At 31.4% G+C, this 15948-nt stretch overlaps 3 protein-coding genes and 1 non-coding gene across 4 annotated transcripts; 2 read left to right on the top strand and 2 right to left on the bottom strand.

Annotated features, from left to right (window-relative positions):
- Positions 1–1171: 1171 nt before the first annotated feature.
- Positions 1172–4168, top strand: ACC (1-aminocyclopropane-1-carboxylate synthase). Its single transcript, XM_010315440.4, has 3 exons — positions 1172–1406; positions 2062–2351; positions 2865–4168. Exons 1-3 carry the CDS (start codon positions 1254–1256, stop codon positions 3724–3726), a joined length of 1305 nt encoding a protein of 434 aa, XP_010313742.1. The 5' UTR covers positions 1172–1253; the 3' UTR covers positions 3727–4168.
- A 4299-nt stretch (positions 4169–8467) lies between these two features.
- Positions 8468–11544, top strand: LOC101265616 (uncharacterized). Its single transcript, XM_004251610.5, has 3 exons — positions 8468–8621; positions 10441–10638; positions 11094–11544. Exons 2-3 carry the CDS (start codon positions 10457–10459, stop codon positions 11278–11280), a joined length of 369 nt encoding a protein of 122 aa, XP_004251658.1. The 5' UTR covers positions 8468–8621; positions 10441–10456; the 3' UTR covers positions 11281–11544.
- Positions 11545–12506: 962 nt separating this feature from the next.
- Positions 12507–12578, bottom strand: TRNAP-UGG (transfer RNA proline (anticodon UGG)). Its single transcript has one exon. It is a non-coding gene; the product is annotated as a tRNA-Pro (tRNA).
- A 745-nt stretch (positions 12579–13323) lies between these two features.
- LOC101265312 (large ribosomal subunit protein eL31) lies at positions 13324–15372 on the bottom strand. The gene is made up of 3 exons (XM_004251608.5): positions 15271–15372; positions 15052–15167; positions 13324–13761 (listed from the first exon to the last, which is right to left on the bottom strand). The coding sequence occupies exons 2-3, from the start codon at positions 15132–15134 to the stop codon at positions 13482–13484; spliced, it is 363 nt and encodes a 120-aa protein (XP_004251656.1). The 5' UTR covers positions 15135–15167; positions 15271–15372; the 3' UTR covers positions 13324–13481.
- Positions 15373–15948: the final 576 nt, after the last annotated feature.

The following is a 15948-nucleotide window of genomic DNA, read 5'->3' as shown; positions in this document are numbered from 1 at the left end:
TAAATTCATTTTAATATCACATATAATTAAAAAGTTCGATATAAAATTTATTTCTATAATTATGTTACTTAACATGTAGTTATACATAAGATAAATATTTATATATTATCAATATCTATAAATTTAAATCCTATATAAATAAAGTGCTTGGATTGTAATTGTTAGGATAATTTCAGAGACCTCTCTTCAGATTTCGTTCTATAACACTTACTTCACTTGTGATTTATGATATTACGTCTACCTTGTTTATTTTCATTTTGTTGTGATCATTCTATAAATATATTTAAAATAAATACAAAATAATTTAGATTTGACAATTTTACATTTCTATATTAATTTGTTAAATGAGTTTTTTTTTATATAATATTTGTTAATATGAAGAAATTAGTATATAAAAGGGTAAAAATGTAAAATTAATTATATTTATTTTAAATAGGCTTAAAATGGTTACAAGAAAATAAAAATAAGAGAGGTAGACGTAATTTCATAAACCACAGGGGAAGAGAGTGTTATAGAGCAAAACTTGGAGGAAGATCTTTGAAATTATCCCTGATTTGTTTGTCTTAATTACTATTGAAGAAAAATATCATTTTCTATCATAACTTTTTTTTTTTTAAAAAATACTTTAAGATTGTTCGTTATTATGACTTATAATATTGATCGTATAGTTTCTAAATATATAATAAAAAATAAAAAATTATACATTCGAATTCAGATCAAACATTAATTAATTTGATTAAATTTCGAAACAAATTTAAATAGAGAAATTAAATCAACCACATGATCAATAATATACATATTTTCAAGACATTATTAGTTTATCACTTGTATAATTATTAGAAACAAACAACAAAGTTAGGAAAATGTGACTTTTGTTAAATCCCCCCCACCCCACCCCCCACTTTTCAACCACCATATTTTCTATGGGGATTTTTTTTGGAGATTGAGATTTATACAAGATTTGAAAAAGATGACAAAAACTTAATAGTTGTCACCAACCATTTAATTTTTAAACTATAGTATATTTTTGTAAAAAGGTGATCTTTGATCTTGCTTACTCTATACAATCAAATCATTAGTTATTTTGAAGGACTTTTATCCCCCCTTTTTTTTTTCCAAGGGGCCCAATTTTTCTTTCTATTTATACAAGGGGTTTATTTGACATAACATTTCATTCAAATAGTTATCATTTTCTTGCTTTTATGCAATATTAACATATTTTCTTGAAAATAAAATATCAAAAATAATAAATAATGGCTATTGTTGAGCTATCAAAAGTTGCAAATTCAGATACTCATGGTGAAGATTCACCATATTTTGCAGGATGGAAGGCTTATGATGAAGATCCTTTTGATGAAGTTCACAATCCATGTGGAGTAATTCAAATGGGATTGGCTGAAAATCAGGTAAGTGTAAATCGTTTTTCTCGTAACGTTTAAATTTTTAAATGAAACAATCTTGCAAATTCAACATAATAATATTAGAGTCATTAGGTTGAAGTCTTGAGTACGAATCTCGTTGTTATTCATCGTCCCATCTTTCAATCTAGGGTGACATTCGAGCCGATCACTTTTTTTCTCACCTCGAAATGAAAGACTCGAGATAATAACAATATTTTTTACGTGTTTAATCATAAAAAAATTCAGACTAATACGTTAAAGAGCATAGTTAAAGATATAATTAACTAAATTAATATTGTTCTACCCTTCGTAAGATAGGAGCACAGTTTCGTACACATCCCTAAATCTGACTATTACTATAAAAGCGTACTATCATGTCTAACGTACAAAAAAAAACTTCTAAACAAAATAATAACGCAATACTGTCTAGACTTTCTAAAAATGTTACCATACTCACCCTTCTAAAAAATAGTATTATTCTGAATTCAAAAAGAAATTCACAATACTGTCCAGACTTTCTAAAAATGTTACCATACTCACGTTAAATCCTTCTAAAAAAATAGTATTATTCTGAATTCAAAAAGTGATTCACAATATTTTTCAAGAATACGAACAACATGATTAAGCTAATTTATATTCTCATTTATTTTTTTTTGTATAGGTATCATTTGATATGGTGGAAGACTACTTGGAAAAACATTCAAAAACAATTAATTGTGGGAGTGGAATTTCTAATTTCAGAGAAAATGCATTATTTCAAGATTATCATGGATTATATTCATTTAGAAAATCAATGGCAAAATTTATGGAAAAAATAAGAGGTGGAAGAGCAAAATTTAATCCAGATAGAGTTGTTATTACAGCTGGTGCAACAGCTGCTAATGAATTATTAACTTTTATTTTGGCTGATCCTGGTGATGCTTTGCTTGTTCCAACTCCTTACTATCCAGGGTAAATAATATTATTTATAGTAATTAAATTATTTTTGTCCATTTAATTATTACTTACTATAGTATACATTTTTTATTTTATAGGGAAAATAGTCAAAGATATATTTTTACTATTTAAAAATAATCTTGGTTTAATATATGTTATACTTTATAGTCAGGTATATATTCTGATCGTTTCGTAAGAGTAATGATTCGCGTATTTTATAATCCTAAATGCAAGTAGGAATACACAAATTTTCTTTGTTGAAAAATTACATGTTGAATATAGTAAGTGTTGGAGTCTCTTAGCATTTTTTTTCTTTTTATTCTGAACTTTCTTAGTGGAAATCATGACTTTAACATTGTGTGAATGACATCAAAAATATAACGGAAGATAGAATTTAGATATTTCGTATAGTAGACATAAAGTAAATTTGAAAACTTTCCTTATTTTTATTCACTCAAAGTTTACTTTCTTTGTTATTATGTTTTTTATTAATAACTTATGATTCTGTTTTTATTTTTTATTTTACAGATTTGATAGAGATTTAAGGTGGAGAACAGGTGTAAAAATAATTCCAATTCATTGTAACAGTTCAAATAATTTCCAAGTTACACCACAAGCCTTGGAATCAGCTTATGAAGAAGCAAAATTCAACAAAATTAAGGTTAGAGGTATACTTATAACAAATCCTTCAAACCCTTTAGGTGCAACAATCCAAAGATCAAATCTTGAAGATATTCTTGATTTCGTTGTACGTAAAAATATCCATCTTATCTCTGATGAAATCTACTCTGGCTCAGCATTTTGCTCCTCGAAATTCGTGAGCATAGCTGAGGTTCTGAAATCTAGAAATGACGTGGACTCGGAGAGAGTCCACATCGTTTATAGCCTTTCGAAAGACTTAGGTCTCCCTGGATTTCGAGTTGGTACAATTTATTCGTACAATGACAATGTTGTAACAACAGCTAGGAGGATGTCAAGTTTTACGTTGATTTCATCTCAAACACAACAATTGTTGGCATCCATGTTGTCTAATGAGGAATTCACAACGAATTATATTAAGACGAATCGCGATAGATTGAGGAAGAGATATGAAAAAATTATTGATGGATTAAAGCGTAGTGGAATTGAGTGCTTGAAAGGGAATGCAGGGTTATTTTGTTGGATGAATTTGAGTCAATTATTGGAGAAGTCAACAAAAGAATGTGAATTGAAACTTTGGAATTCAATTTTATGTGAAGTAAAATTGAATATTTCACCAGGATCATCATGTCATTGTTCAGAGCCAGGATGGTTTAGAGTTTGTTTTGCTAATATGAGTGAACAAACATTAGAAATTGCACTCAAAAGATTACATAATTTCATGCAAAGAAGAACACAAAATAGGTATTGAACATCTTCTATTATGTGGTGTATATCCGGATAAATCAGGCCCTAATACATGTATCGAACATCAGATGGATCGAGTTCTGATATAGGTATTGAACATCGGACGTATCGGGCCCTAATACAGGTATCAAACATCAGATAGATCGGATCGAATGAATCGGGCTCTAATACAGATATAGAATATCGGATGGTATACTCAAAAAAGAAAACTTTCGTCTTTAGTTCTTTTTTATTTGAGGGGGGGAAATCCAATTTTGATTGATGTTGGATTAATTCTCTAATTGATGTTAATTCAAAGGATTTGGATTTTTGTCCTCATATAATTGTATATGATATTGTCTTTACTATCTTTAAAAAGATGAAGATATGATTCTATATGTTAGGCAATTATTATTGATCTTTTAAATTTTTATGTTATTCCTAATAATATGATTTTAGTTATACGAGTATCATGACATGCATGTTTAAAATTATATCTGTGTTATTTAATAACTATCTCGTACTATATATATATATATATAAATTGATATAATATATAAATATGTCTTTTTAACTTACTTTCAGTTGTCATTTACGCCCTTAAACTTTGAATGTACACAAATAAATATTTAAATTTGTATAAAATTAAATAGATAGATACATTCATCCTGTTGTGTCTCATTTTTTGCTTTTCAAATATCAAATTATGTTGACTTTATTTGATATTTTAAAAATTATTTTCTCATTAAATTAACAAGACAATCGATTCCATAAAAGATGAGATTAACAATCAACTAAAATTTTATATTTGTGAGATCATCAATATTATACTGAAAGCATTTTTATTATAATATATCAAATCAGTATATCTATATTGTATATCGCTTTTATTCTTCTGATGTAACAAAGTATTTTGAATCAATATAAAATATAAATACTAAAAGTAATTTCTTTTTTTCCTCTACTTGTTGATGTAAAACCATGTTCCATATATATATTCATTTGAAAATTCTTTCAATCAAATTTATAATTTATACACAAATTATAGAAAAAAAAGTCAAATTTGAAACCAAAAACTCCAATTTGTTTGGATTTTTTCATGAATTTGCGTCATTGCCGTGTTGTTCTACCAAACACTCCAAACTTGGCATGAAAATGAAGTTTAATCCTCAAAACATGGTATTTGTCAAATTTATTTTTTACTATTTTCGTTTAGAAAAATTATTTTTCTCGAAACTTGTTTTCCTACTTAAAGAATATATTTTTCAAAATATTTCCACCAATTAAATATGAAAAAAATGAAAATATTTCATCCGTTCAAAATACACCCTATGATATTATGTGTCTTTCTCTTGTATTATTACTTTGTCTTTTCACGTGAAATCGACGAGTTTCGAAAAATGTACACACGTATTTGACACCACAAACAAATACAAAATCCATTCCTTTTGTCTTGATCTTTTATCTGAGTTTGTAATTTGAATTCACGCCACATAGACTTTCTTTGAGAAAAAACACTCCTCATCAGGATTTTTTCATAGGCTGATCAACACGAATTTCAAACCCTAACGGGGAGAATAAAGAGTTTAGACTTCAAATCACTCTCGACTCTTTTGCAAAAACTATTTTCATTTTATTATTTTTCTATTTTCCATCTGGTGTCCTACGATCATTCCGGATTCGCACGACGTAGGACCTCGAGGAAGCGATCCCAACTAAAAAAATTTTATACTCAAGATTCGAATCTAAAATCTCTAATTTAAAAAACAATAACCTTATCCACTACACCATTTTTGTTTTTCAATATGACACCAAAAACCTCTCTATCAACAATTTTTTTTCCTCATTACTTTGTAGTCAAATTATCACCAATTTCTCATAGTGATAGTGAAGTCAAATAAATCCTCTAATATAAAGTCTTAAAAAAATTTCAAACCAATCAGAATCGTACAAATCAGTACCTCATGTGCCTCGTGAGTTGCAAAATCATAGTATAAATTGATTAATTTCTAAAATAATATAATAATAATACAAAAAAAATTTAATCATCCATAGACTAAATTGAAATCTTTCATCTGCCAACCAACCTGCTGCAATAATTAAAGAAATACTATATTATTTCTCCGCTCATTTTTATTTGTTCAATATTAACTTAATACATTTGATCTTAAAGAGCGATAATAAAATGATAATGTTATTATATCGTCCTTGGGGACGAAATAAATTCAATACTTTGATTAAGGACTAGGTGATATATTTTTGTTAAAATTTTTCTAAATTGAGCAAGTAAAAATGGACATATTTTAAAAATACGTCGTACAAGTAAAAGTGAATGAAAAACACTACCTGATTCTTCTCATCTGTAACTTTGGTGGATATTGTTCTCTGGTACTTATTGTTGGTGGAAAATGACAAGTTTTCCGTAAAATTAGTCAATGTGTGCGAAAGCTGACCCGAACACTATTATTATATATCAAAAAAGGTGAACGAAGAAAGTACAATATCAATTGTTTACACTTAACATGTAATTTATTTTGCAAAAAACAATTGTACCCTCAATCAGAAAGAGAGTCTTGACATAACTGTATGAGCTGTTGTCATATAATGATCAAGAAATCATCGATTTAATAAGTTATGAAAATAATTATTCGTAAAATTACCTGATATAAGATTGTAACGAAAGCTTTATTGCACCGAGTTATAGTTGCTACATCAATCTGAAAACAGCTAAGTTGTACATCAAAAAAAAGTTATTGCATGCGTAGAATAATATGATGGTCCAAAATTTTCTTGGTACCAATAACACAGCATTAAATAGTGGTACCAAAAGCTATTATAGTTGTACCTTAAGGCTAATAATTTTTGGACTTTTGGAACAAACACAGCTATAAATATTTCTACAAAAAGCAATATATATCTACTTTTTAATTTATGTAGTAGACAATTATTTTAATACTTTTTATAAAAATAGGAAAAGACCCTTGCTTCACCAAATTTCTAATTTTGATAACCAAAGTAATTATATTGTTTTCATACTTTTTATAAAAATAGGAAATGAGCTCGTTTTCATACTTTTTATAATTTAATATAGATTTTTTTTTGGATATTATATCTACTTTTTAATTTCTTCAGTAGACAATTGTTTTCATACGAAAGGAAAATGATGTATTCAAGAAGAGAATTTTGAATTTTTTTAAATGATCGAGAATTTTAGAGATTGTGATAAAAACTTTTTATAATTTTATACATAATTTTTTGGATACATATATCTACTTTTTAATTTGTTTAGTAGACAATTGTTTTCATACGAGAGGAAAGTGATGTATCTAAGAAGAGAATTTTGAAATTTTTTTAAATGATCGAGAATTTTAGAGATTGTGATAAAATAAAGTGTGTATTTTAGATAATTTTTCCTTCAAACCTCGTTAATAAAACTTTGCATGACAATATGAGTTATGAAATTATGATTCAAAATTAGGAAATAAAATTAAATTGTTATGAAGTATTGACTTTTTTCTTGACCGTGAATTGAAATTTCTTAATTGTATTTTTCTTTTTTATGAACATAAAAATCTATCGCAGGTTGTGAAAGTTATTAGAATTTCTTCAATTCTTATACAATCTTCCAAGATGAGCATATCATAGTTCATAAATAAGACATCTGAATATCTTAAAATTCGTAATGTGAATCAGATGTCTCCATGTTTCTTTTATAAATAAATAGTTGCCGTTCCAAACTTTCATATACATGTAACTTTATTACGATCTACTAGTCAATAATAGTAATAATTAGTTATTCTTTAATATATATTTTTTTCACACGATATTAACAATCTCATCGTGCCTAGCATGGAACTTCTTTTTTCTTTCTTTTTTACAAAATTTAAAATAACGTTTTATTTTCAAAATATAAACTTAGAGTCACAATTCACATTTAAAGAAAAAATGGATCCATGATTTGAAATTCTAAAATCATTTTTTTTCTGTGTCTATGGAGAATTTTATAATTAAAATCACGTGCAAACGTTGATTTGAAATTATGAATTCATATCGTATATCTATACATAAGCTTATTACGAAAATCGAAATCTTATAAGATAAACATCAAATCACAATTTAAAATTTTATAAGTTATTATAAACGTCGGACAGCTCTTTATGTTGGGCCCTCTCTGATATTTGGGTTATCATTGAAATGTTTCTCATGACTCGGCCCATTAAATGTTATCTGTTGTAAATGGGCTAAGATATTAATTAAAAAGCCCATTACCAAAATTCAAATATACTATAAAAGAAAAAATTACGAAAAATAGCTTTTTAATCGTCTTTTTCGAGTTATATCAATTCACATAAATATGAACTATTAGCGGATTTCTAATTAATTCAAGTAACTTAGACATATGATATAAAGTGCATTGAATTGTAAATCTAGTGCTAGACCAAATATAACCAACAATGATTAAAAAAAAAATAGATAGTTTTTACTTAATTCAATTATTTAACAATCAACTCAAAATCGTAAAAGAAAACGAATAATAAATCTGAAGGTTAATATCGAAAAAAACTTATTCGCATCGGGTGTATACATCAATGATCAAACTAATGCAATTCTCATTATTATGTAATTTAATGAAATAAAAACACATGTTAATAAGTAAAATAAACTATAAATTTAAACACACGATATGCATATATTAGATGAATTTTATCGTAGCCGAAAGTTTGGTAATAAACCTAAACTAAGGGTATCACAAATGAATTTTGTGTTTTTTTGTTGGTGCAAACTGTAATAATTGAAACTTTAGTGGTGAGGTAGAAATTCTGCCGTTCATAATTTTCTCAAAAGTCTCCATCAGAATATTTCATCTGCGGCTATCGGCGATTGAAGCGAAAATCGTAGATTTCATCCGCTGAACAAAAGGTAAAATTTTGAGCTTCATCTTCATGCTACTGTGTGGTTTGATTCGTTTTATTGTTATTTTTTTCCTGTTTTTTGCTTCAATTTCAGTGTAGTAGTTTTGTCGTTATGAAATTAAATTGACTTGAATGGAGTGTTGATGGATATATAGAAGATTTGGATAGTCGATTCAGCTAGTTTGAGATTGAGGTGTGTAGTTGATTGATTGATAGATTTCAACTTTTTGCTGATTAATTTCTGTCAGATCTCGTTGACTATAGGTGTAAATAGGATGTAAAGTGCGCGGTTCAGTGGTTAATGAAGTGAGTTGAAAATTATGAGGTATCAGGATTCAATCCTAGAAGTGACGAAAAAAGTGATTTGCCTTGGTGGACAGAGTTACCTCGTATAGTCGGGTGGGAGCCTGGGAGGTGACATGTACAATAACAACAACAAAACCATTGTAGTCCCAATAGCTAGGTAAGAGGAGGGTAGAGTGTATGCAAATGTTAGTTTTTTTCCGAAAGATGCTCAACTTGAGTAAATAGTATTAGACCAGCTAAAAGAAAAAGGAGGTGACGGATAATCCGTAGAATTTGACGAAGGGCATGCAAGATGGATGACCTGAGGATGAACATCATGGTTATTAAAAATGAGGCGTAAATAAGCACAAGATGTATACTTAGGCATGTTTATAAGAGATTGAATTTGTCGTAGGTTTATGTTTTTGTATTTTCGGTTGGGAGATGATTAGGGTTTTGGTTGATTGGTTTGACTCAGCTATGACTGATGATGTTTGATTGTTGATTTTAGCTTTGATCTGTGAGATGGAATCTGAACTAGCTAGGTATGTGTCAGCTTCCATTTTGTAGGGTTTTGAGAGAACTTGTTTTTTGTCAATGAGAACACGAAAAAAACTGTTGTTGACTCAGGCATGTGTATAAGAGATTGAATTTGTGGTAGGCTTATATTTGTGCTTTTGATGGGCGATGATAAGGGTTTTGGTTTGGCTCGGGTATGACTGTTGATGTTTAGCTTGATATTTGAGATGGATCCGAAATTAGCTAGAACAAAAAAATTAGCTTGCGTTGAGAGAAATTACTTGTAGTTTGTCAATGAAACAATGAAAAGATACCGTTGTTTCATCTTGTGTGCATTAAGATACAAATGATTATATGCTGTTAAATGAGATGAAAATTTTGGATTTGCCTGTTTTTCGTAGATCACGCTTCATTTGGGAAAATATGTTCATTGGGGTTTTGAAGTGGGCCCTAGATAGAGTAAAATAGATATAGATGATTTCAAATGGATGAGATTGAGGCTTAGTTGATTGATTATTTGATGGAAGTTTTGGAGTTGAGACTTGATTCTGTTCTTATTTTTGGAACATTTAGAATAAACCACAGAAATAGAGGTGTGATCTATTCAGAGTCATTGTAGGTATATGCGTAAGCAAGTTTGATACTACTTGATCAAAAGCCTCATTCACTCTAGCTAACCTGTTGCTGTATTTTTCCGAGGGAAGTTGTATGCTATATTGTGAACCTTTTGCATGCTAGATCATTGGTGGTTACCTATTTTAGTAAGTCGGTGAAATAAAATGGTTTTGGATTTGATTTGACTTGATGTTGTTTTCTAAATTAAAAGAAGTTGCAACATGAGAGGTGTATGATCTGCTCTTCTTCCCCCCTCTTTTTCTTTATGGTTGGATTAATATAAGAATTCGGTGGCATGTTCTATATAATTGGGCATCTCAGCGTATCTGCCACTAAGCTAGGGAGGGTGTATCTTGGTCTGTTAGCTGGTTTGGTGTTGATTTTATATCCTTAATTGTTGGGTCCAGGACTTCCTTGGGATTGATGGCTTCCAAGATTCAGCAACTGCAATCTAAGGCTTGTCAAGCTTCACAGTTTCTCTCTAAGCATGGTACTACCTACTACAAACAGTTGCTGGAGCAGAACAAACAGTATATTGTAGAGCCACCCACTGTTGAAAAATGCAATGAATTGTCCAAGCAGTTGCTCTACACTCGCCTTGCTAGGTTATACTCTCTTCAGCCTAATTGCTTGATATCTGTTGCTAAGCTTTTAGGATCAGTCACTGTTATAAATGAGTTCTGCAAATCACTACCTGCTTTGACTTTCTTTTAATATGCATGTGAAACTGTGTATTAGTAATTTTGGTTCCTTTAGGTACACCAAATTGATCTGATTTCACTGATGCAGTGTAGATGCTGGACTGCATCTTATAGTTCTTTAATTAGTCATGATAATGTGTGTGGTGTCTTTGTCAGTCAAACCAAGTAAATTGTATAGCCATAATCATACACTCATGTCAAAAATGCGTTCCCTGTGTGAAATTTTATGATCATTCTCTTCCATTGAGCCAAGTGGAGTGGTGTGCATCTTGACATTTGAAATATTTATGAGTAGCTAATTGGCAATCATGAGTGGCATTTGTTCTTGATCATTTGAACCGTTTTTTTACTCCTTCCAGCATCCCCGGCCGTTGTGAGTCATTTTGGAAGGAAGTCGACTCTGTCAAGCACATGTGGAGGAATAGAAAGGAATTGAAGGTTGAAGATGCAGGCATTGCTGCTTTGTTTGGCTTGGAGTGCTTTGCATGGTATTGTGCTGGTGAGATAGTAGGAAGAGGATTTACATTCACTGGTTACTACGTCTAAGATAACAGTTTCTGAAAATTTGGTTGGGCAAATTGAACAAACCGTAAGGTCTCTCTCTTTTCTATTAGGATGAGTCGAGTAACAGGGAATTCATACAACATTCTCTTTCCCAAGAGAGTTTTCGGATCTGAGAAATCCATTTTTAAATTTGATGCAATAATTTGCTCGTCTTCGCTCATTTCATTCACACTTCAGTGGGGAGGCTTAGACTGAACTTTGTAAAAGGTGACTTCATCTTTTGAGTGATAGTGCTTCTTATGACAATATCTGTCTTTGATTGATCCACCATACCTTATGTTGCTCCGACTCTTCAAAAATACATCTTCATGTGTGTGATCGATCCTCCAAAAGCTATGCATTTTTGGAGGATCCCGGCAAGATAAGTGGTGTTCCCTTCTCTTTGCCTTTGCTCATCTTTTTTTTTTTCTTGCATCAGGTAGGCTGCCTACGTTACATTATCTTTTCATCAATTTCGCCCCGATACCCTCCCCTTCCACAACAACCAAAACCCGATTATTAATCCTTAAAGCTAGTTCATGAGGTGAGGTACTGTTTTTAGATCACACGAGGAGACATCTCTTGCCCTCGATCAAAACGTGTGGCAGTTGAACACATTTCCACTCTCCACCGCGACTACTCGACCTTTTCACTCATGACACAACTCAACCTTTAAAACACATTCAATCTCCACTTTTCCCATTCAACTCTCTAAACCTTTTGTTAAGAGTTCTTTTGGTAGATAGACTGCAAAATACAGTGGAAATCAATCTCACTCGAATTGCTCACCATCTTGTTCAAATTAAACTGTTATTATTATTATTGTTGTTGTTTTTCAATCACGATTATACAGATGTGACACTTATATTGTTGGCTCATGGTAAACACCAAGAAAATATAACAAGTGGAAATGAAACAAAGACATTAAACCTAATTTATCCTATTAAAATGCTTAGTGAACCTGACTTATATGAGACATTATTCGAGATTTGGTTGAAATACATCCCTAATTAGGATGCATCAATAACGGTCGTTTTGTAATTGGTTAGAGTTAATGTATATATCAGTTGATGCTTCCAATCACACGTTAGCATGGTCTAAGGAAAGCCGCACCCACAACTTGGATGACGTTGAAAATTATGCATATATTAAATCCCGCGTTAGCATGGTCTAGGGAAGGGTTGTACCCACAATTCGGAGGATGTAGAAAGAAAAAAAAGAAAAAAAAAGGGGCGTTCCGAGAATCGAACTCGGGACCTCTCGCACCCAAAGCGAGAATCATACCACTAGACCAAACGCCCTTGTTGGAAAACGTGCCTGGATAATATTACAAGACTCATTCATTTAGGGATTGTAAAAATGATTCAAATGTTAATGATATTCATATTAATTGCACCTCCTATAGTGTTTTTAGAGTGTAGCCTTACTAGTTTTTTTTTTTTTTACCAACTTAGGCTCACGTTGTGCATATCTCGATTAGTTTTATGAATGATATGTCATTTGCCATCAGCTCAAGTTTACCTGGTATTTTTGCCTCTTGTACTCAATTCTTCCAAAAGGTTGTTGGTACGTTGGTTAAGCCAAAGAGCATGACAGAGAACTCATAAACTCCAAACTTTATGGGTAAATTCGTCTTCGATTCATCCCCTTTATAACAAGTCTTGCTAAAGGTTCAAAGAGGCTTGTGACTAGATAAATGTGATAGTCGTTTCGAAAATCACCTAGTAGTATATGTCCTCATAATACTCTACACACTTCACTATCTAATCCTCATTATTCTCTACGCACTTTACTCTCTGATCTTCATAATTCTCTATAGACTTCATTATCAATACTTATGATTGGAACATGCTTTAGGAGTAGAGTAATACCTAACATGGCCCTGTTGGGGTGTCTTTTAACTCCAAGATAACGAATTCGTAAAAAATTATTTGCCAACAACTCAATGTTACGTATTATTTTCAATTTTAACTTGGTTTTGGAGAGTCTACTAGCTGTAATTTAGTTGTTGAAAAATATGACTACAGAGAACTAATCAATGAAAAATCCAGAGAAACAGAAGATAAATAGCATAAAATCATGGTGAGAACTCTGAAACAGGAAAATACTTGAGTATCATAAACAAAATTTAGCAGTCGCAAAGCACTAAATGGGATAACAAAAAACACTAACGGTATCATCATTCTTCACTAAAAAAGACAAGTTTATTCCTCATCTTCGATGATCTTGGTACCAAGACCCTTCAAACCCTCAGCTGGGATCTCTGCAACAGTGACAAGAGAGTAGAGCTCTTCCTTTGCGTCCTCATCGTCATTCCTCTTGCGAGCAATACGAACTCTGATACGTCTTGGAACACTTCGGATGCCTCTGCTCCAGATCTGCTTGTTGAGCTTCACGTCCACTCTGACATCCTTCGTTCCCATGGCTTTCTGTGCAAACTTTCGGATCTCCTTGATGGCTGTCGGGGCCTTCTTCTTGAATGTGCTGTTATATAATATAGGCAGTATAACGTTAGCCAACGTCAACAAGGACATAAACCAAATTGTTTTGCCATTAAGTTAAAAAGGGGCAACTAGAGCAACACCAAACTATTACCGACTATCCAGAATCTAAAAGCAAGATTTAATATCGGGGCAACTTGAGCAACACCAAAATGACATGGATAAGAAAGGCAACACACAAGAAACTGCAAACAGGAACATGGCTCTGCTCTTAACATATACAAATGCCAATACGAAGTGATTTCTCAAGGAGTTGGATATGTAAAGTCACTACAGAACATAAATAGGGCTAGAGACAGTACGACTGTAAACCCAAAAGATAATACAACAATATCAGGCTAGAACCTATTATAAGGAAGTGGTTGATTTCCAATTCATTATTTATCCAACTGAGTGGTCATATTAAAGGCAAGGATTTATAGGTCAGTTCTCGAAGAACATGATGAGTTCAATTCATACAAACACAGTTCACATCAAATAATGCAAATAAATTGATTGATCTCTAGATATAATCGATCCCACTTTTGGAGCATCATAGGATGTAGATTGTGTTACAAAATGTAAGGGATTGGTCATGTCACAGTTCACATCAAATAATGCAAATTGATTGATCTCTAGATATAATTGATCCCAATTTGGAGCATCATAGGATGTAGATTGTGTAGCAAAATGTAAGGGATTCGTCAGGTCACTTTACACATGCCAACTCCTGATACCGACAATCTACAACAAGCTAACATTTTTATCATTAATTCTACTTAAATTTACCCTATTGTAGTTTCCACACCATATCCAACCTCAGTACCTCATAGTTCTCTATGCATTTTAAGCAAGTAAAATCAATGACAGTTTGTTAAATACGCACCGCAAACACAAAAACTTCAGAGATGAGTGATTCCAAATTTTCTATGTTCTACAGATTCCACGAAGATTTATAGGCAAATACATTACAATATTCAATAATGAAGCATAGATTTATAGGCCATCCATTAATACAAATACATTACAATATTCAACAACTCATACAATAACAGCCAATGTGTTTCAGATAGTTTCAGCTCATCAACTACTCGAATCAATAAACCATTTCAATTCCAAACTAGGCGAGATCAGCTAATATCAATCCTTTACACTACTTACAATTCAATCAAAATCAATACTTCAATTACACATAAGGTACCTAATATAACAAAAAATAAAACTACTAGACTGCATCTGATCGATGAAAGCAATACTTCAAACACAAATCAATAAGAAGCGAGAAGGTTTTTACCATCCATGCAAACGCTTGTGGAGATTAATGGTGTACTCCCTGGAAACAACCTCCTCTTTTCTTCCTTTAGTTTTCTCCACCATTTTCGCTCCTTTTTTTCACTACACTTACCGTTCCTGCATTCAAACAACAAAATCCTTTAACACCATTACACAATTTCAGATCTACAACGAAAACTAATCAATAATTTCCTCCATTTTAGAGTGACAGAGAGCTTACTAGGGTTTGAAGGAAGGAGGCAAAGTGCAAAGAAGAAGAGAAGATGAAGTATATATATGAAACGAAATAAAACCCTAGTGGTATGTCGTAATTATAGTCTATATCAGGGGTTATTTTGTATTTAAAATGTAAAATTATATTGATGGGCTTGGGCTTTGGGCCTAAAGACTATGGGCTTGAAAATCTGAACTACAACTTTATTTGGAACAATTGCACTAATAGCCAGCTTTTAGGATCCATAAATTATTGGAAAATTTTCGGATATAATCACTATAATAAACTTAATTATTTCTTCGTAGTTATAGTTTGTATATTTACGGATTGTAGCTACAGTTTAAGTTGTTTCTTTTGTATGACTCGCGGGTTTATATAAATCTCGAATTTGTATAATTCGCAGATACGTTTGTACAATTTAGCTATTTTGTATCAACTTGAAATAACGAATTTATACAAATACAAACATCTAAAATTTAGCCCCTGCAAATTCTTTGTTTGATACTATGGCCGCATGTATGTACTCATTAGGCACGTTGGAGATTGCTCTATTGCAGATTGACCTCATGCAAGACATGAAGTTTAAGGCACGTTGGAGATTACTCTGTTGCAGGTTGACCTCATGCAAGACATGAAGTCAACCTGCAACCAAAGCGACGATCATAAGAAGAACAAATATGGAAT

The sequence above is a fragment of the Solanum lycopersicum genome, chromosome 12 (assembly GCF_036512215.1).
Source record: "Solanum lycopersicum chromosome 12, SLM_r2.1".
In the NCBI taxonomy this organism is placed as follows: Eukaryota; Viridiplantae; Streptophyta; class Magnoliopsida; order Solanales; family Solanaceae; genus Solanum; species Solanum lycopersicum.
Note: the sequence above shows the minus strand (reverse complement) of the source record. Positions and strands in the feature narration are given on the sequence as shown.

Excerpts from the sequence above, each read along its gene's own strand:
- ACC (XM_010315440.4), top strand. The coding sequence starts at position 1,254 with ATGGCTATTGTTGAGCTATCAAAAGTTGCAAATTCAGATACTCATGGT. Across the intron at positions 1,407-2,061 it reads TGGGATTGGCTGAAAATCAG|GTATCATTTGATATGGTGGA; the intron begins GTAAGTGTAAAT and ends TTTTTTGTATAG. Across the intron at positions 2,352-2,864 it reads CCAACTCCTTACTATCCAGG|ATTTGATAGAGATTTAAGGT; the intron begins GTAAATAATATT and ends TTTATTTTACAG.
- LOC101265312 (XM_004251608.5), bottom strand. The coding sequence starts at position 15,134 with ATGGTGGAGAAAACTAAAGGAAGAAAAGAGGAGGTTGTTTCCAGGGAG. Across the intron at positions 13,762-15,051 it reads CACAAGCGTTTGCATGGATG|CACATTCAAGAAGAAGGCCC; the intron begins GTAAAAACCTTC and ends ATTATATAACAG.
- LOC101265616 (XM_004251610.5), top strand. The coding sequence starts at position 10,457 with ATGGCTTCCAAGATTCAGCAACTGCAATCTAAGGCTTGTCAAGCTTCA. Across the intron at positions 10,639-11,093 it reads CTCTACACTCGCCTTGCTAG|CATCCCCGGCCGTTGTGAGT; the intron begins GTTATACTCTCT and ends TACTCCTTCCAG.